The 22017-nt window shown below is 40.8% G+C and overlaps 1 protein-coding gene across 4 annotated transcripts in view; it reads right to left on the bottom strand.

The window, feature by feature from the left end:
- PARD3B (par-3 family cell polarity regulator beta) overlaps positions 1-22017 on the bottom strand; it is a 641105-nt gene that overhangs the window by 254852 nt on the left and 364236 nt on the right. For all 4 annotated transcript variants that reach the window (XM_024104030.3, XM_065562102.1, XM_065562103.1 and 1 more), the window contains 4 exons: positions 16991-17161; positions 9636-9765; positions 5317-5422; positions 3339-3454 (listed from right to left, as the gene is read on the bottom strand). In XM_024104030.3, coding sequence (XP_023959798.2) covers positions 3339-3454; positions 5317-5422; positions 9636-9765; positions 16991-17161 — 523 coding nt within the window. The remainder of the gene's footprint in view (positions 1-3338; positions 3455-5316; positions 5423-9635; positions 9766-16990; positions 17162-22017) is intronic.

Here is a 22017-nt window from a genome sequence, read left to right as displayed (position 1 = left end):
TATCGTAACATTGGCAAAATGAGTCTTGAGAGCTTTTGTTGCTGTAACATGAGTCTCTTCACAGAAGGTGTCAGTTTACACAGCCTTAGGACAGAAACAAATTTCACTTTGGACTATACTCCATATGCAAGCGAGAGAGTGTGATTTACCAAGGTCTGATTTTCTTGGGACATAAAAACTAAGTACCCACTTCAACTCCAACTTGTGTAAAAGGCTGCCCTGGGAGGGTCGTGATTTAATAAATGGTAAGACTCCTCTTTTATCAATGTGATGGACCCAAGGGTCTGTCCTTCTAGACTAATGGAGCATATCATATTCCAGATGGCTTTGAAGAATACTATTTTGCCGACAGATCACACTAACCACTACTAGAATTTTATAATAACCATATGTCCTTGACTTTTGATATTGTGGCTTCTAAATGACCATTTGCTGGATCCGTAGCCATAGGCCGCTATGCTTTTTTAATGATCTGCAACAAATGAAATGAGTTAGAAGATGCTAGAATACCAGTGGCAGAAATCCCATGACGAGTCAGACTGATAGTGACAAAGCATTTTTGAAGTCTTTGTCACTGCTGTACAGGAGGCAAAGAAGATTGTCTTTGTCTCTACCCCCATAGTGTCTGCAAACTCTCAGATAACAGATCTTTTTGAATGGTGATTAGCCTAGTTAAACTGCATAGTATTCGCTATCACAGCTGAATATTTTTCACTGAAGAATTTTCATTATACTTTGTAAATAAAATTAGTCAGATCACAACTGAGCTGTCTGCCTCTATGGAGATGAGGCAGAGGTTTTTTTGAGATTACAAATACTGTTTCTTCTGCAGTTTCAGCCACCAGGGTTGCTCACCTTGATTCTGGGAGGTGCTCCAGATTACAACCTGTAATTTGGACCCTCACGCGTCTTGGTGGTGAAGGAAGGCAAGTAGGGAAGTACTGGGCTCAGTACTGGCTAAGATTGTTCCCTATGGGATGAGGAAACATGGAAGAGGGAGTAGGGTGTGACTTATTTTTAACCAAGTTCTTGTAAGACAGCTAATTCAGAAAACCAATTGTTGACACTGACAGTCTTGACAGCTATCCATCTGGATCTAATCTGCCTTTTCTGAGGGAAACTATGATCCTTTTTCAATCAGGTTTCCTTGACTTTAAGTCACACAGGTTTCAGGCCTGAGAACAAGACGGAAAATGGCCTGGCTGATGACCTGCTAACAATGGATGAAGGTCAAGTATTCATGACAGTTCTTTTGTTTGTCAGCAGTTTTTGATGCCTCTGATCAACAGATATTATGGGCTCATCTGTGGTACCCAACAGGGCAAGTAGGACTGCTATTGTCTTTGTGAGAGAGACCCCAGTGGATAGTTTTGGACAACTGGTCTTGTGCTCTAAGGGCTCTGTCATGAGGGATACCTCAGAAATAGATTTTGTCACCCTCCAGTTCAACAGATATGCACGTTAGTTGAAAGGGACAGTGAAGGGACATGGGCCGTGGTGTGTTTGAATAATGCCAACATCCAACTCACTGTTCTCCATGCTTGGCCTGGCTTGTGCAATGAAGCAAATGACCCAGTCTCTTAAAAGATGGGAGCATGGATAAGAGAGCTGGTTCCGGTTTAATGCAGGAAGAATTCAATACAATATTGGTGCAATGGGAGAAGCAACTAGAAGAAGTGCTGACTGGAACCCTGGATTTAGGGAGTGTGTCAGACAAGTTCACTGTTTGAGGTTGCTCCTGGATGCCAGGCAGAAGGATGTGCCCTCTGGGCTGGGTGATCTTTCTGATGCAGATCTTGCTGCAGTTATCTGTGCCTTTGTCATCTTGAGATTAGGCTATTGTAACGTATCGTACATTTGACTACCCTAGGGACTACTCAGAAACTGTTTCACTAGTGCTCCATGTTCTGTACTGGTTGTATATAGAGTTCCAAATGTTGACACTGAAAGCCTTAAATGGTTTTGGACCTTGCAACTGAAGAGACTGGCTCTCTCTACCATGTGATACTGTGGCAATTGTATCCATGTAGGGACTCAAATTAGAGTTCCCTGGTTTAAAAGGGAAAAAGCTGCATAAAAGGCATGTTTGTAAAGGTTCCTCAGAGATTTCAGTATGTCTAATCTCATTCCACAGGTCTATTGGGGTTGCCACCTTTCTAAATGCTGGTAATCAGACCCCCAAGACTCCGCCCAGTGCCCCACCTCTTCCCTCAAAGGCCCACCCCTGCTCTACCTCTTCCCCCCAGGCCACACCCCTTCTTCACTTCTTGCCCCCACCCCTCCAAGGCCCTGCCCCTGTTGCTCACTTCCTGCCTACTATGAAAATGCACATATTTTCTGGATAAAAAAAAAATCAGAACACAAAATACTAAGATAAACATGCACTATGTCAGAAGGAAATACAGTGCGACCATCATTTAAGAAGCTTTAATCTGTTGGCTCTGTGTGTGTATAAATAAACGACTCATGATATATTTAAGGCCCTCATCCAGCAGAACACCTAAGCACATGCTTAGCGCCACACCAGTGGAACTACTCAAACCTACTGGATCAGTGTCTAAATATGAAATACCCAGAAAAAGTGAGATGTGCCATACAGAAGAAATATAAAAGGTTTTATTTGGTTCCTGATCCTTTGAATTTTAAAAGGCTTGGAGACTTTTCTTCTTGGTACTGCTAAAATACAACTCAGTTTTCCCCATAGAAAAGTATTGGGTAAAAACAAAACAAAACAATAAATCAACCCTTGCACAAACAGTTTGCTAATATTGTAAAAACAATTTTCCCTCAGTGTCACCCACACTGCAAAATTTTCTACACAGCTCTGATGGGTATTGTACCATAACCGTACTCCTTTCAAGCCTCTATGAAAATCTACTGCGATGTTTTGATCGTTCAACTTTGTTATTGTCAATGATCTTGTCCTAAGAAAGTCAGCGGTTGTCTAATTCAGTTTTACAATCGTCTAAATTCTATCAGAAAATAATATGTTTATTGTTTTGTTATAAACTTAGACATGCATGGATTGTTTAAAGACATAACTCTGGCAATTCTTCTACCTTATTTTCACAAAAGCTCTCTTTCCCTCAGCTGAAATTTCTATACAATGCATGACAACAAAATGATATTTGGGGAAAAAATATGCTTAATTCGATAAAAATGGTAATTGTGATTAGATGTTATAGGAGGCAGACTATTGTCCCTACCACAGCAGCTCTGCTGAAGAATATGCTCACTGATCTATGTGTTTAAGTAACAAAAGCGGAAAATAAGGAGATACTGCAGATGTGCTATGGCTAAAACGATGACCTGATGACCCTCACCCCCCTCCATCTTACCAAGATCCATGCTTTTGGAGGTTTTCAGATTAATTGATTCAGGCTGCTTGGCTGTTGTCAAAGATCTGAAGTTGATGTTCTGATCTGTTAAATATGCTGCTGAATCCACTACAGAGCTGTGGAAAAAGCCATGCAAAACATTTAGGCACTAATACAAAACCAAGTGAAGTAATTAAAACTTTCACAATATAAATGTATTTTCCCCTCCAGTTGTTTGCAATCATGCATCTTAAATCAATCTCTGATTGTCACGTTTCTTTTGTGAGATTTAGCACCTCTACTCACATGTATTTAATTATATATATTTGAATACAGATTCTTCGTGAAGATAACTGCTGATTTTACATGCTTAATATTTAAATATGATTTTATTTAACAGAACAGAAGGGGAAATATCCAGTGCCAACAGTCTTGTTTTCTCTTCTGCTGAGCTCCTATTTAACTACCTCCTGTCTGAATTGTTTACCAAAGAGGTTGCACAAAATGCAGCCCCTGCACCTGGTTCACACTCTCTGACATGTCAACAATCTATGTGAATGATGGCATTTAAAAACACCACCACCCATCGCCATTTCACAGAAGCTCACCAGAAATAAACCTGCATGGAGGAGCAAAATTCTGTTTCACAAAGGACTGAGATTTGAAATTTGGTTCAGTTTAGAATTGGAATGAAACCTGAAAATTTCAAAATTCTCTATGAAGGAAAATTCTCCCTGCCTGCCCCCCCAAAAAGCAATTTTGGCTCAATGAAAACTTTTTGTTTTCATTTTGATTTTATATTTAAACATATAATTCAAAATTTAAGATAATTTCAAACAAAAGTAATTTCAAAACGAAAGACTGGAAAATTTCATTCAAAGAATATTGAAAAAGGATGTTTCAAGAATTTGATTCCTCCCCACTGCCCATTTTTCCCCCAAAGGGAATTTCAGCAAGACAGACACAATTTTGCAAAGCATTTCAATTTAGTTGCAACTGCATTTTCTGACAGAAAATGGTTTCAAGTTTTTCTGACCAGCTCTACTCTCAGTTTCAATCCATGTCAGATGAGCATATCCGAAATATTTAAAAAGAGAAATAAGAACAACAATCTCTCTCTTCCTCCCTTCCTTCCCAGTCTGCAGGAGATATATAGCCAAATCCTCACTGAGGGTAAAGCAACTGAGAATCTGGCCCATCATTTGATTAGTTTACAAAGGATTTTGTTTGCGTGTTTATGTTAGTTTGTATGCGTGAGTGTGTTATACACCTTAGAGACAAGAGAACATCATATTAAAAAAACAAAATTGACACCAATGAAATTCATGTACATTAAGTAAAACAGAATAAAAAAAATTATAAGAATCTACCTGGGTATGAAGTGTTTAAGGCAGTGGTGGGCAATCTGCGGCTCATCAGGGTAATCCGCTGGCAGGTCATGAGACAGTTTGTTTACATTGATTGTCCGCAGGCACGACCATCCGCAGCTCCCAGTGGCTGCAGTTCGCCGTTCCCAGCCAATGGGAACAACGAGCGGCCATGCCTGCGGACGGTCAATGTAAACAAACTGTCTCGCGACCTGCCAGCGGATTACCCTGAAGGGCTACAGGTTGCCCATCACTGGTTTAAGGTTATAGAAAAAAACTCTATGATATACTGTTTTCTTTGCAAAATAGTGCATGATTATGAAAATAATTTTTTTTTTTAAATCTGTGTACCAATGAAGAGTGATAGATGTACCATAATTTGAAAACTACTGAAATAAACAGGATATTACATTCCAAAATAACCAAGCATGATTTATATTGCAGAAATGTCAACTTGACCATAACTATTATGGTGCAGATTCCACATCTACTTACACACACACACACACACACACACACACACACACACAGTGCTTTTAATCAATGAGAAATAACATCACAATTATCAGTGAGAACTGAGACATTCTAGCTGTAAATAATAAAAATAACTGCAATAAAAAGTAAATCCAAACCTATGATTATAATCTTCAGAAAGCAGCTCCTCACTGGGATGTGGGGGCAGGGGAGGTGGAACTTCATTCTCGGCACTCCCACGATCAGACATAGTCAGCTCTGAAACTAAAAAGGGTTAAACAAAGTAGGAGCAGCAATTATATTACACCAGTTCACTGATCCATAACTGGACTGGAAGGCCTGAAGTGATCCACAAATTATACAAATACCTAAACTAACTAAATAATAGTAAGTTCAACTGTTTTAAGTTTTTTGGTTTGCAACATTTACTAACTTCGAGATAGGTAGTAAGGTGCCTTCCCTGCAGATATCTCCTTCTTCTCCTTCTCTGTTCTTAATAGGAGAAAAGAAAAGTTGCTACTATCCCATGACAGGATGGATAAGCCCGAAGCCCCGGATCATTGTCTAAATTCCTCCTGTAATACCCGTCTACGACTACGAACATGACAAGTTCCTCTTCACCATCATTCCTTCCTTCTACTCTGTACTTTCCTATCACTTACTCCCTTTGTGATCACCAGTCTATGAACATCTCTGACTTTTCTTTCTCCTAGTCTTCACTTTTCTCCTTGTCGTCACTAACTGCCATCAGCATCATGATTGCCACTTTCAACTCTGTCCCTCTCCCCGTAACTCCTCATTTCCTCTCATGCCATTCTGAATGCTCCCGTAAGCCCCACCCTTGACCTCCCCATTATATGCTACCTCCATTCTGGTCTCACATTACTGAGTATCTCTGGAGAACAACTAGTGACTATACTGACTTCTTCCACTGCGTGTTCTCACTCCCTCATCCTTCCAATCTGCCCTTTTTCCTTTCTAGACAGCATTACTCCCACTGTCCCAAATTGACCTATACCACAAGCTAATCTATTACATCAGTTCCCTCCCTAAAGGCCCTGATCCTGTGAGTTACCAAGTGCATTTTGCAATATAGTGCGTGCCCTTAAATTCCCACTGACTTTACTCCACTGAAATTCAGTGGGAATGGTGTGTACTCAGTACATCTGAGGGTTGGTGTGGTGGATGCAGAGCTGCCATGTAATAATCTATTAATACTGATACAGTATTCATAAAATTACGATACATGTGAACTGATCAATGAGGTGAAGTTACAGTATATTGGGCTATTAGACTTTCCTGAATGAATATATTCATCTAGTTTAGTAGAGGCTGTTGGAAAAAACAAGCAGGAAAGCAACAGTATGGCTTCCAGAGAAGATCATCACAGCACACACTTGAGAGACAATGAAGACAGCTGTTAGCTTTGAGGATCCTATATCCTGTCTCCCATGAAGATATATGGTTTGTTTTGCCAGGCTCAGGGCCTAGAAACCAAAAAAAGGCACCCAACAGTTAAAAAGCCCCTCTCAGGAGAGAAGGAGGGGTCAGCTGTCAAGGGCTGTCCCGGGGGACAGGGTGGCATAAAGAGAGGCTCTGCACAGAGAGTCTGAGGGAGCTGGGCATGGGCCTGCCACAGTAACATCAGAGAGATGGTAAACTCTCAGTAGACAGGTCTGCGTACAGACTGGCTTATTATTTTAAAATGTTCTTTGAAATGTTTTGGTTCTAAATAAATAACACTTTGCTTTAAGATGGCTGTCTGGTCACTGGTTACCACTATCATCGCACCTGGAGGGGACAAAGCTGCAGGTATTGAAGATAAATCAGATCTGCTAAGATAAGCATGGTTAAATTACAGGAGGTTGTGGCCCAAGACCTGATCTGAGAATAGGAGAATTGCATGATTCCAATCCAGGAGAGAAGATATGGCTTGAGATAGACACATGAGGGAAGTGCGCTCTAAGAGACCAAGTGGGTCAACAGTGCAAGTAGCTCACTAACTGTGACAGTTGGGCCTTACGTTTTATGCCATTTGGAGTAGGGAATTTCTGGTATTGTTTTTACAGCATGCAAATTTTTAAAAATAAAATAGTAATAGTTATTTTCTATATCAATTAATCTTTTCATGCACACATGCCACTTTTAAATGTAGATACTTGTACATCCATGAAGATTCAGCATGCGAAGCTATTGGAGGGTAGATACTTTATCTTTACAATATTTCTTAACTAGAGAGATGACATCAATTCCCTTGCAACTCTGATCATTTTTTGGATGTAAAAGAGCTTCTGATGAGGCAGATTCCAGTAATCTTTCAGCACCAGAAATGTGAAGTTGCTGGCACTGAAGTATTGCTTCTCGAAGAGGTTGTTCTAAAACTGCTATTTCTGCACAACAGCTTGGCAAGAAAAAAAAGTAGGGACCTGTGGGTGGCAAGCATTATTCATGCAAAAATAGACTGAACATTGGCATTTCAATATTGGATTAAAAACCCTCCTTTATTGAAATATCCACAGGCAAGACAAAATGTAATGTTTTGGCTATAACAGCTTTTCCTCAGACATTACATTTGATCTTGCTCGTGTATAACAAAAAAGATCCTTTAAAAAAAAATCTAGTATTAATAAGCCAAGCTTCAATCTATTTTTATTGAGCTTCTAGAACAGTCTTATGTGTAGAGTAGTGCCTAGTATTAGAAGTAACTTATTTGAAAACATTAACTGAGAGTATATTTATTAAACACAATTCAACTTCTGCCACAAATTTTTTTTGCATTGGGCACACTGGGTATTGTATTGACATCTCTGCTATCTTTTATTACTATTTACATTATGGTAGCACCCAAAGTTTCAGATCAGGACTGGAACTTCAATGGGCAAGGCACCATGAAAACATATAGCAAGAGACAATCCCTGTATCCGATATAAGACTGTAATCCTGCAACTTGTTCAGTGTGGGAAGACACACAAGCACATGGGTTCACTGTGGCCCTGTGGGGTTGCATGGTTTCACGTGTGCAGATACCATTGTAGGATCGGAGCCTATTATAAAAGAAAATGCAAAAACTTTTTGTAACAAATGATATGGGGGTGGGCATGGAGAAAAGGGTAACACTGAGAGGAATGTGGGTTAAAGTAGGTTAAATGTTCAAAATTAAACTATTTCTACAGTAAAATACATGTCACATGTATGTGCACTGTATTATTTTAGGGCCATATCCTCTGCTCACATCTACCTGAAGGATTTCAGCTCTGATATACAGAACCCTCTACTAGGTATTTTGCTACTCTAGGCAAATGCGTGTCCCATTCTCCCCGTCCCTACCCCCCCAATTCTATTGGATTTCACTAAATAAATCTTTTTTTAAATGTAAGTCACAATACAAAGATACTTCACTTAGTTCTCAGTAATATTTAAAATTCTCTCTCCTTAGCCCTTTGACTGACATCACGCATATCTTCCCAGGCCTTGGTTTCTCTCTCTCTCTCTCTTTCCTCCCTCATAAAGGGGTCTCTCTTTGCCCTATGTCTGTGGTGTCTTCTCAACATCTAACATCCATTCACCTCTCACATCGTGGTGGGTTGTCTCCTTCCTTTAGCCCCTCAAAAATGTAACACAAAGAACGAGCAAAACAAAAAGACACACACTAGCAACTTCTGCTGCTAGGATCCCTCAGAAAGTATAGCTCTTCCAAACAGGACTTATTCTGATCCTTATCTAGGTACTTTAAAAAGTGCCTGATTAGGAACATGAGGAGTCCCACTGAATGGGTGAGAACACCTAATGAGACTTCTCAAATGCTTAAAATTAGGCATATGCTTAAATACCTTGTGGAGTCAAGGCTACACATGGCCGCCAGTGGGGGTTTTCTGCTGGTACGGGGAGGAGGTAGGAACATAAAGTGTCAGTGTTAAAGCTGGGTGTTGTACTCCGTTATTTACAGACTAAGAAAATTATAGTTACTAGTTTCAAAGTCTGGAATGGGGTATGTAAATATGTTGTCCTAATTCTATTGTACATTAAGGATCTGTTTCGAACCTTAAAAATATTTTAAATCTTAATAAACTAAAATAGCAAATCTTACGAATATTATGGTATAGTATAAATTCCTACTGGATTATAAAACGTGACACAAACTAGACAATTTGCTTTTAAAAATAATCACTGTACCCATCAAGGATGTATAGAAAATAAACATTTTGACAATATATATTTTGCAATCATCATTTGTTTTTTATCCAAACTTACGTGTTGGGCAGTGAGCTAGAAACTGTTACTTAAACTGGAACGTGTGCCAGGAATTTAATTCACAACTTCTGAGTCAGCTCTCCCACCCTCCCCGGATCTTCAAGCTTCAAAGTAACAGAGCCTGCACTTACTCTAATTAACTGTTTTTCTAGTTGATATGGATTTCTGAAAACAAAAAGAGCCCTTTTTTTTTTTTTTGGCATGAAGAAGGCTGTACAGTACATACCTTTTAGTCTTTCCTGAGGACTGTAAGTTACAAATTGCTGCAGGACAGCATCATTGCGCCTGGAGATAGTGGTAAAGGTCTGACTGCCCTCAAGTGCTCGTTTTGGAAAAAAACCATGATCTGAGTGTTCCTAAGAAGAAACAGAATCACATATTTTAATGTAAAAAATAAATGTCCAACAGAGCCAAGGAACAGTAATCACTAAATCACACTGGGGTTTGTGCATTATTTGTCAGGCGTTTATTGTACATTATTAACTCTGCAATGAGAAACATGAAAGATGTCTTCAGACCATTGCTGACCATGAAAAAAGAGATTACCCTTACATGAGAAATGATCATGAAGGATGATAAACAGAGAAAAGGACTTCTTTTCTGACCCACAACTGGCTTCATGTTATTCCTCCATCTGCGAGGGCAGCTTGTGGCATTGTCAACATAAGGGCACAGGCAATGCCAGTGATATTTCTTTGCCAGCCAGCTGGTTCCCTTCGCTCAGAGACTGAGTGTGTATGCTCTGATGATCACACACTAAAGCAGCCTTGTAACCCCTAAACCTAGGTCTTCTGGCTGGCAGCTGAACAAACTTTTGCCACACCTCTAGTCTGTTTTTCTTTTGAGATATTCCCCCCCCCACCCCATATCCATATTGCAGCTCCTAATTTATTCTCCTGACAGTTGCAGTTAAAAAATGCACAATTTATCAAACTGGGACAAACCCAAAAAGGCACTTCTGTAGTTGTTGTACAGGGGAAATTATTAATATAGACAGTAAAATGCTTTGGCTAATTATTACCAGGTAGAATGATATTCTCAATATTGTAGTTTCTTTGAAAAGCTGATACATAACCAGAAAGGAGCCTCCACTTGGCCTTCATTTTACAAAGTTGACTTCACCTGGGCCAGCGGATTTCATATTGCAGGTGTAGCACTTATACATTTTAGAGCATGTATGTTAGAATCTTTTAGTAAGAAGTAGATGGAATGCCAAGGCTATATTTACCTACATCCTGTCCCTTTAAGGCAGGGTCTCAAACTCAATTTACCTTAGGGCCAGCACCAGTCCTCAAATCCTCCCAATGGGCCAATAATGTCACTCATGCTGCCCAGAACCCACCCCCCAAAACTCCGCCCCCACCTGCCAAAGGCTCTGGGGAGTTTGGGTGCTGGATGCAGGCTCTGGACTGGTGCAGGGAGTGGAGGTGCAGGAGGAGGGGTTGCAGGCTCTGGGAGGGAGTTTGGGGGTAGGAGGAGATGTGTGGGAAGGGGGTGCAGGCTCTGGGAGGGAGATTGGGGACAGGATGGGGTGTGGGGAGGGGCTGCAGGCTCTGGGAGGGAGTTTGGAGGCAGGAGGGAGTATGTTTTGGAGGGGGTGTGGGTGCAGGCTCTGGGAGGGGATCAGGGGGTGCAGCACTTACCTGGGGCTCCAAGGCAGGGCGGCCTGGGGAGCCTCCGGGCGCTGCTGCCCCCAGGCACCGCCCCTGCAGCTTCCCATTGGCTGCAGGGATGCTTGGGGTGGGGGCAGTGTGTAGAGGCACAGCCCCGTCCCGGGGCCGCAGGGAGGGACCAGCAGCCACGTGGAGCGAGCAAGCCGGAAGCCACTCAGCTCCACTGTGATGCCAGTGGTGGGCGGGGCCCCAGGGCCATTTTAAATCGCCCAGGGGACGCGCAGGGGGTAGCACATGTGGGGGTGGCAGGCGGGGCCAAGGGAGAGACCCGGTCCCAAAATTGCTGGAGCCCCACATTGGAGAGGTTCTCGGGCCACAGATGTAGGCCAGGAGTTTGAGACGCCTACTTTAAGGCAAGGAACTGTGCTGAAGAGGTCAAAGGGAGCAGGGTGTGGTGAAAGAAGAGTCTAGCACTCCTGGAAGACTCTGGCTTTGGCTACACTTGCAGCTGTACAGCGCTGTGAGGTAAACCTGTCTTCGTACAGCTGAGTAGGGAAAAGCGCTGCAGTCTGTCCACACTGACAGCTGCCAGCGCAGTGGTGTGGCCACACTTGTAACATTTGCAGCTGCACTGGGAGCGATGCATTATGGGCAGCTATCCCAGCATTCATGTGGCTGCAACGTGCTTTTCAAAATGGGGGGGTGGGGTGGATTGTGACAGGGAGTGTGGGGGGAGAGAGAGTGCTTTTTGGAGCATGTCAGCTCTCTATTTTGCAAGTTCCGAACTCCCGGCCCCCTGCTCATTCATTCACTCACTCAAAGCAAGCTGCAAACTGTTTGCTTTTCTCTGTGGTACGAGCTTTGAAACCGGCACTTCCGCATTCCTGCAGCCGGTCACAACAATGGAGAGGATTGGCCACTTGACAAGGTGATTAGTACAACGCTGCAAGCGTTTGCACTCACACCTGTGAGTCATAGCCACTCCGCTGCAGCTGTTATTCCTCTCGGAGATGTGGAGTACCTGCAGTGGTGTACCCAGGGAGATACAGCGCTGTAAGTGCCCTGCCAGTGTGGACGGGGAGTGAGTTACAGCGTTGGGGGAGACTTTACAGCGCTGTAACTTGCAAGTGTAGCCAAGGCCTCTATTGCAGTGGGCTTTTGCACACTCTGTGTTTGCCTAATTCTGATTACGGTTTTAATAAAATGTTCCAGTTTTAAACAGCACGCCTGGTCCTGAGAGTGCAACACAGGCACCAACACTTATGCATCCCTTTTCGGGTACTATCACTTGTGCACACAGATTAAGCGTTTTGTGTGTATAACTTTTATCTTCTATGCGCATAACTGATGGTACTGAAAAATGCATGCAAGTGAGCATGTCTGCAAAGTTATGCTCAAAGCAATAGAGACTGGGTTAAATTGCCTTTGAAACTTTTCATCATCATCATCATGTTCCTATTACGCCTCTGGAGTTTAGTGCACTGACGAAGCTCCACCACTCCAGTCTGTTTCTGGCAAGTCTTTCAATGGTTCCCCAGGTTTTTCAGCTCAGCTTCCACAGCTCATCGCCATGTTGTTTTCGGGCAGCCTCGTTTCCGCTTGCCTTTAGGTGTCCATCTTATTGCTATTCTGGCAATGGAATCAGTTTCCATCGGAAGCACATGACCGATCCATCTCCTGGCAATGATGGTGCTCAGATCTTCTTGGCTGCACTGTGTCAATAGATCTTGGTTTGAGATTGTTCTGGGCCAAAAGATACGGAGGATTTTGCTGAGGCAGGTTGTATGGAATGAAGACAGTTTGGACATGTCATACTTTCTCATTCCGAAGCATTCTGCACTATAAAGTAGTGTTGAAAGTACGCAGCTCTGATAAATCTTCAGTTTGGTTTTGGTATTGTATTTTGATAATTTCCAGACTGTATTTAAGCTCCTGAAGGTGTTCCTGGCTTTACTGATTTTGTTCTGGATTGTCCTGGCTTGTTCCTCCGTTCTGGCTGATGGTGCTGCCCAAATATGTAAATGTTTCTACATTGGTGAGAACATAATCCTCTATCCGTACTGGTGATGGTGAGGCAACATTAAAGGTCATGATAGTTGTCTTATTGCAGTTGATTTTCAGTCCAATATGCTGGCTGAATGCATTGAGTCGGGTTGTTTTTTCTTGTATATGGTGTTGCATATGTGATAGGAGAGCGACATCATCTGCGAAGTCCAGGTCTTCTAGGGATGAGAAGAGTGTCCATTTAATGCCTCTTGACATGTCTTCTGTTTTACACCGCATTACCCAGTCGATGGCAATGTTGAAGAGGATTGCAGACATGACACACCCCAACGTACTTCTGTTTTGACTTCAAAACTGAGCTCACTGTGATCAACACTGCATGTAAAGTTGAAATAGAAGCTTTTGATGACGTTGATTATATAGAAAGGAATTCCATATGCCCACAGAATGCGCCATAAGCTAGTCCCGTGAATGCTACCAAAAGCCTTCTCAAAGTCTATGAAATTTATGTCGAGTTGCCGTCGCATTCTAAGCACTGTTCTATTATGTTTCGTAGAGTGAAGATCTGATCTGTGCATTCACGCCCTTTCCAAAAACCAGCTTGCTCTTTTCTCAGAACACTATCAACTGCCTTTGATATACACTGGACTATGATCTTACACAATACTTTGCTTGGCACAGATAAACGTGTGATACCACGCCAGTTATTACAATCACTGAGAGTTCATTTCTTTGGTATCTTCACTATAACCCCACTGGTCCACTCATCTGGCACTTTTCCCCTTTCTCAGACTGATGTAAATAGAGGGGTCGGGATAGATGCAGCTAATTTAGGATTTACCTTCAAAAATTCTGCATTCAAGTTATCCTTGCCAGAAGCTTTCCCATTTACGGATTTGATGGCTTGAATGATCTCTTCCTTAGTTGGGGTGTCTGTGTTGATATCAAGATCTTCTTCTGCCTCCTGGATGTTTGCCTTCTCTTTAGGTGGCTCCCTGTTCAGCAATTCTTTGAAATGCTCTGTCCAGCGCATTTCTTGTTCTTTTTCGATTGTTAGCAGGTGTCCTTGTTTGTCCCTGATGAGAGTGTTTGTTGGTGTCTGCCATTTACCACTGATAAGCCCCATCATTTTGTAGACTATTCCTTGTTCACCACAAGCAGCTGCATCCTCTGCTTGTGTTGCCAGATTATCAATATAATGCAGTTTGTCTGCTCTCACAAGGCGTTTGACCTCCCAGTGTGCCTTGCTATACTGCTCATGGTATTTGTCCTTTTGCTTCGGGGATTTTGTGTCTAAAACTTTTTTCTTCAGGGTTACTATGGCGTTCCATGTGCTGGGTGTAACCCACTACTTCCTTCTCTTCTGCCTGTAGCCTAGACAGGCTTCACTGCTCTGTTTATAAATTGCTGTTACTTTGTCCAACTTCTTGTTGATCTCCACATCTGCATTCCCCTTCTATTCATCAAGATCTGCAAGTGCTTCAAACCTGTTCTTTAACTGCAGAACGAAGGCTCTCTGTATTTCAAGGGACTTTAGCTTGTCAATATCATAATGTCTCTGTCCCTTGTTTGGTGGACCCACACTTCTCAGTTTTAGCTTGATGGAAGCTGTCACAAGGTTGTGGTGGCTGCCAACATCTGCACCCCTTCTCACTTTCGCATCTGTCAGTGAGCGTTGCCATTTGCCATTGATCATTACATGGTTCTTCTTTTGCCTGATAAGACTAGTGATTTTCCAGAGAAAAACAGGCTGGCCATAAGGCCACCTTTACTAAGACCACTTCATCAATTTTGAGAGCCTACTGGTGACAACACAGAGACAGCTACAGACCTAGTCTCATAAGCTTCTTCTTTTCTTTCAGTAGCCACTGGCCAAATAACATGTTGACTGTTTTCCCCTCCACCTCATTAGAATGTTCCATTCACAGACAGTTAAATAGTATATTCAGAGTCTCTTTACTATGGGGAACACCCATGGTTAACAATTGTACATGCCTCCGGTGTACCAGAATTCTTGAAGTTACATTGGGAAGATTTAACACTTATTCCTTATGCCAAGTGATCCACATCTATTACCTTTTGCAAGTATAATGCCGACTAAAATCAACCCCTGCACTGATACAAACTACTACTACTAAATTAAAGATGGGGATCCACTGGGAGAGGCAGCCTTAAATTAACAAAAACCACCCCCCCCCAAAAAATCTGCTTTTCCAGCTCTTTGATAAATGACACAATCGATATCCCAACAACTGATCAGTAACCAGCTTAATTAGAGTATTCAGCTTGTAAAACAGAGCTGTCAAGGAAGGCCTCCATTAGTGTCCTGACCAATAAAACAAATAATGGATTTTAAAACATATTCTGTTTATACCAAGCTGGAATGTAGCAGGCAGGAAACAGTTTTGGGGAAGGGAAAGAATGGGTCATGGCCCATTTTGCTATAGTCTCCAGCCTCAAATGGAATTACAATTGAACCTCGAGCACATTCTATAAAAATTAATTTCTGTTTAAAATGAATTTGATTCAATCAAGAGCTCATTATGTATTCTTCACAGGGCATGTGTCAGAATTGTTTATGTGTTTCATACATCTGGGTAATGTATAAAACTATATACTCTGACTATGAAAAGCAGCTTCTTGTATTTTTATTACATCAATAATTCAGTTGTAGTATTTTTGCCAAAGTTGACTTTTTAAAAATAGAAGGTAGCAATGATAAGCTTTCTTTCTAGTTTTCTCAGTCGGTGGATTATCATTCATACTTCATCAGAACACAGAATAAATATAAATGCATAATACTAGTTTTACATGAGGTACAGACCATGAAAGATAGCAAATTGATTCAACTGCAGTTTTCTTAAATTTAAGTATAATAACCCTAGAATATGCTTTCAACCTGTCTAGAGTGGTATCACCATCGATTGTCTAATTGTGGTAATAAGACTATAAAGGGTCTACGTCTCCTACAGGAAAAGATTTGAAAATATTAGCCAGTAATCTCAGAAAATGCCCCAGGTAAAGTACACACTTGCTTTCCTTGTCTCCCCTCTGCTGTGTCACAGTGTATCCACATGAGACAGCCTTTGTGAAAAGCAACTTCCCAGTGCAGTAACAGTATAAAATTTAGCAATTTTTTTTTTTAATGTCAATCCAGGTGGGAGGTAAAGCAAGTTTAAATATAACTAGTGAAGTGGAATCTACCATACAGAGTTAACTATTCACAGCTTAAGGGAAGACAGCTTCCCTTCCACAGAACAACCATTCTTTCTTATCTTTTATACATAAATACATACACAAAATATTATTCTCAAACATTCACCCAGAGTACTATCATGTGATTTCTAAAGGCCCTTTTTTCTTTTTGATCTTAATCACAGTTGTATCTGTTTCTTGTGAACAGTATATATATTGAAAATCCACTAAAAAATTGTTATTTAAAAGTGAACGTTAAAATTAGTGTGACGGGTGGATAAGCACCTCCAGAAGCCAAGGGCAGACAGCATATTTCTTTACAAGAATAGTAAAGGCACACAGACAGATCGTTTACCTCATTTCCTAGAGTTGAGTTAAAAAAATTCAAGAATTCAAAACTGTAGTAACTTTTTTAAAAAGTGGCTTTGCTTAATGCAAGTACTAATGCACTCTTTTGAATCAGTGCAGGGATGTGCCAGGTTTAGGGAGTCAGAACTATAATTTAAATGAGTTTATTTTTTAAGTGTTAGTTAAAGCCATACGGTGAGTGAAATTGTAACCCCATTGAAATCAATTAGGGGTTTTGCCATTGACTTCAATGAGGCCAAGATTTTTCACCCAGTATCTTTAAGACGCACATAGAAATAGGAAGATATTTTCAAAATGGTGGATGGAGAATTGCCCCAATAGCTATTATTAATGGAACTGTGAATACAATACTTTGCTTACCACAAGGAGGTCTAACTCATGAACAAGTTTTTTGCATCACCTGCATTTGTCTATCCAGTCTCCTGAGAACCACCAACTGAATCATCCCGCGAATGTTCCCTTCCATAGACATGGAACGTCTCAGTGTCTCCATGGCTTCATGGTTGGATTTCCCCAGAAGAGACTCTCCATTCACTGCAATCAGCTGGTCATTTATTCGCAGGCGGCCATCCTAGAAGGCAACCAAAAATATTAAAGTAATACCATGTAGGGGCAACATATATAGGAGAGCAAGATACAGTCGTGTTTCTTTCTTAGAAGCTACATACAATCCAGTTGTAAATATCACCAAGTCTATGTAAAAAGTCTAGGTAGCGCTAGCTGGCCAATTCCCAGTATTTGAGAAGTACAGTTCACGAGACAATTACAAAAGCATAGGCACTTTGTGCCAGTCCTAAAGAGAAGAAAATGGGAATATGGACTCTGGGATAGAGAACTTATACCACATCTGTTAGTATCAGTTGTACAACCAAGAATGAACATTGCAGCATATTTTTAAATTCTGTGCATCTGTTGTCAGAATCTGCTAAGAAATGATACAGCTCCACAAATTACTCTGTCCTATAGTGCTCATCATGCCATAGTTAATATGCCACCATATAAGGAAGTGTTCTCATACAGAATGGTCACTAAGACGAAAGCATCCACATTTTAATGAAAAGCTCTTCATGTATTTTAACAGCTAACCGTGCTGCCAATAACAAAATTGAAGTTGTGCCATCTAGAGCGGTTTGTGTTTTTGAAGAAATCCATTCACTTTCATTGCCGGAGTTTGCTGACAGCTGTAGGCATAATAAACGTATGGACACTTATTTTCTGCCTTTAGTAGGCATATTGTTGCTTTTATTAATATCTGTGAATGATTTTTTTGTTTCTGTATGCAGAGAATACAGAGAAATAAAAATACAGAGAAATTCTGCTGATCAAGAATTGAAGGTTTCTCTTAGGCCTTGTCTACACTGCCACTTTACAGCGCTGAAACTTTCGTGCTCAGGGGTGTAAAAAAACACCCCCCTGAGCGATGCAAGTTTCATAGCTGTAAAGTGGCAGTGTAGACAGTGCACCAGCGCTGGGAGCCGCGCCCCCAGCACTGGTAGCTAACTCCCCTCATGGGGGTGGGGTTTTTTTATAGCGTTGGGAGAGCTCTCCCAGCACTGGTGCCGTGACTACAAAGCCATGTTAAAGCGCTACGTTGGTAGTGAAGACATACCCATAGAGTTCAGTCAGTTCACAACTATCAAGTTGGTGTCAAAACTCTGAAAGAAGAAAAAGAAAGGGGCTGAGACTGAAGAAATCTATCATGAATGGGAAGAAGGGCTGAAAGAATAGCAGGAAAGGAAGTGGGACCAAAAAAACATTAGCTGGCTTAAAATGAATTTGGTTCACTTATGTGTTCTTCATAATGCCCTCATCAGAACTGTTTATACATCTCATAGCTGTGCAGTCCAAAATGTGTATACTTTTCCATTTTTGTTTTTCTATCACACTGATGTTCAATTAACTCTTGTAGCATTGCTGCTAGGTCTAACTAAATGATTTTTGTGTGAGTAACAGTAGCCATGTTAAACCCAGTTTTCTTAAGTATTATTTTAGCTGGAACTGGGAATCAATCATTGTTACCAGAGCAGGGTACGATGAGAAAGCACTGTCATAGTACTAAACGGAACAATAGAGGCCAGAAAAGGAAAATAAACAGGAAGGGACTAGGAGGGAGAGGACTGGAAGATGAGTGAAACAATGAGGGAGGGTGAAAGGACAGAAGAAAATAAGGATGATTATGACCTTCATAGAGAGGGACCAGGAAAAGAGCACAGGAAGCAGTAGTACCATTTGGGAGGAATATAATGGAAAACACTCCATTGTTTGTGTTTGATGCCAACATAAATTTACATATAGCCAAAGGAATATGCTAGCTCCACCCTTCCACCCCATACAAAAAATGGTGCCTGAGGATATGTGAAGGTGAAAAGAATTAACACTTTGGGACAGGGCCCTTGATTACTTGCACATCAGTTATAATTCCTTTGTGCCCTAATAAAATTCACTGAAAATAATGATTCCCTTGATTTCAAGGGGAGCATGAGGGAAAAAAAAGCCGCCTTTTTGTAAGCCTCTAAAGATTTTGATTTTTTTTTTAAACAGATTAATATTCTTCTCGTACAATCCCATAGTCTCTTTCCTGTTCTGAGCATATATCTGTGAGTAAGCCCTCTTGCTTAAAAATCTGTTGAAGCTGCTTTCACAAATATGTACAAGTACACACTCGACATTTTCAAATTTTAGCCTACATACAGGAATATGCCAATAAATTATTTTTAATTAATCAGTACAGTCTTAGAAACTCCTGTACTGTCAGGTTTTTGCTTTGCAATTCTTTCATGTGAGATTTAGTATTTCTGCAAATGTTGGCTGTCTTTTATAAAGTCAGTTCTTAAAAGCTCTTTTGACCTCTTTAAATGTGGTAGGCTTAAATGCAAAGCTCATGACATGGACTGAATAAAAGCAAAGTAGTCCTACATGTTTTACAATGCAGTACATTTAGAACTACTAAACCATCCCACCAAAGATAATAAACAGTTGGAAGGCAGCTGAATACTGTTTTTGCAGGGGAACAGGAGAAAGTTATTTAGCACAGAGACTTTCTGTGATTTTGAGGAGTGGGGAAAATGTTTGAACAACCCTCAAACTCAGATTTGCACATTACTGGTGTTATGGTCTAGTGTTAGTACACTGTACTGCAAGATAATCCACTTGGCTCAAGACAAGCCACATGTTTGTGCTGCTGTACAGTATTTGTACTTTTCCTTTTATCTCTAAAAGGTTTCTTTCTGCCTTTTGATTAGGAAAACAACTTTTAGAGTCTGAACAAATTAGGTATTTTTTCATTCTATCTTTGAACCTGCAAGTGGGCCACAGTCATTAAGAATGAAATTAATGTCCCCTGGCATAGTCTGAGTAAATGTGATTTATGTGGGGAATCAAAGCAAAAGGTAAATTTATGGCCACCTCTATTTGTAGGCAGGCCACAGGACACTTAGCATTTTGACTGCAATGGCCATGGCACTGTATTCTCCTATGTGGAGTTTGCCCCCTTAAATCACACTCTGGCCACTCCCTGGGACCACCTTTGACCTTCTTCCCTCTGAGTGAACTGCTTCCTGGCATTCAGTGCAGCCATTCTGTTCCCTGACCCAACCCATATAATTAACTATTAATATTTACATTACTATTGCATCTAGAGCCTCCGAAGAGACTTGGACTCCATTGTGTTGGATGTGGTACAAACATACAGGAAGAAACAATCTCTGCCCTGAAAAGCTTACAGTAGTAGTTCTACTTCATTTCCACTACAGAGGAGGATGTGTGTAGGAGGAGCAGGATTCCATCCCAAGTGCCCTGCCAATATGTACAAGACAGGAAATGGCAAACAATACAATTAAAGAGTGAGAGGATGCATCTAAGCACATTCATCTCAATAGGCACCTTAGCATCTTGTCCTCAGATGAAAGCATCTTTAGCATCCTGTCCTATATAACTGCAAATGTCATGTACATTGGTAATACCTCACTTATAGCTATTGAAGCCAAAGAGTACATTCTTTGCAAAAATCACAAAAGGATGTTGATGTGGGCCATTAAAGAGCAATCATCAAGTAGAACAGTGGTTTAATCTTGTACAGTTCTTTAAACGCATCAGGATTCTTATTAGGATTATTAAGTTTTTCCATGTCACTAATTTTTTTTTTTAAGACACTAACGGCTGGAGGACTTAAGTTATCCAATGATCACTAGGTATTCTGGTGGTTTCTGTGGGTAAACTGCATGAGTTGGGATTCTCTAAAAATCTATAAGATATATAAAAATTAGCCTAAAGATTTCAATTTCCCCCTACATTTTCCACAATTTATTTACTGGGTTTCTTCACTGCCTGCTCAAACAAGTGAGTTAAATCACTGTGCTAAAATTTCAGAAGTCATTGAAAAATGTTGGCCTGTCTTCAGACCTTCTGTCCAGACTGATAAGAGATAATACTAACCAACCAAATTGTTTGCATTTTGTACATAACCTAATACATTCTTTTCATTCTGGAAAATAGACATCAGTGAAAGAAGTCTCAAACTCTGACACTTTAAAGACATTTGGACAGCATAAAAAGGCACTTTCCATGAATAAATATCCAATTTGTAGCACTACATCTATTGCAATGCTGAGACAAATTTGTTGGTCTCTTGCTGGTATGTGTGATCTATAAAAGGGTAAGAAATAATCTGATGACTTCAAGCTGATCTGCAAAGCCTGTATTCATGCTCTTCTGAAGACCAATTGTGATTGTGTGGGAGGAGGTTGTTTTTCAAAACTGTAACATCTAACAATATAACAAAGACCAGATTCGTTTTTACATTCCAGCCACAAAAGTGAGATACTGAGATCATCCTCATGCCTAAAGGGTTATGAACGTCTTGATTTTGCAGTAGTCACAATTTCACAAAAGAACCGTGGTTTACTGAAAAGCAATACATGTGCTTAAATCCAAGTGTTTTTGGTTCTAGAATCTAGTACAATAAACTGCAGGGGCAAATGCTCAGAATAAGTGCAAATTTGAATTTAAAATTCCCAATACATAAGGTTTTTAACATAAATGTTAGAAGTCCTGATTTACACACACACACACACACACACACACACTCTTTTTAAATTGATGCAAGGAAATTTATAGTTGTTCACAGTTGGGTGTCGACTGTTCTGTGCAAGATATCCAACCACAGGAACACAGAGAATTGGAAACTCAGAAAGAGTAGCTTTATTTACATAATACAATTAAGGTTGGTGTGGTGACTTGGCTGTATCATACTGGGCTACTCTGAAGAAGATCCAGACTTGGGAGTGACTGTGGGACTTGCTATCTGTGTCAGTAGAAGGCTGTTTTCATAGTGCATAGAAAGTTCCCACTACCTTTGCTCTAAACAGGAGGGAGGAGCTAGCCAGTTGGTAGTCAGAGAATAGCTTTGGGTTGTATGTCCAGCAACAG

Source organism: Chrysemys picta, chromosome 11 (assembly GCF_011386835.1).
Source record: "Chrysemys picta bellii isolate R12L10 chromosome 11, ASM1138683v2, whole genome shotgun sequence".
Classification (NCBI taxonomy): Eukaryota; Metazoa; Chordata; order Testudines; family Emydidae; genus Chrysemys; species Chrysemys picta.
Note: the sequence above shows the minus strand (reverse complement) of the source record. Positions and strands in the feature narration are given on the sequence as shown.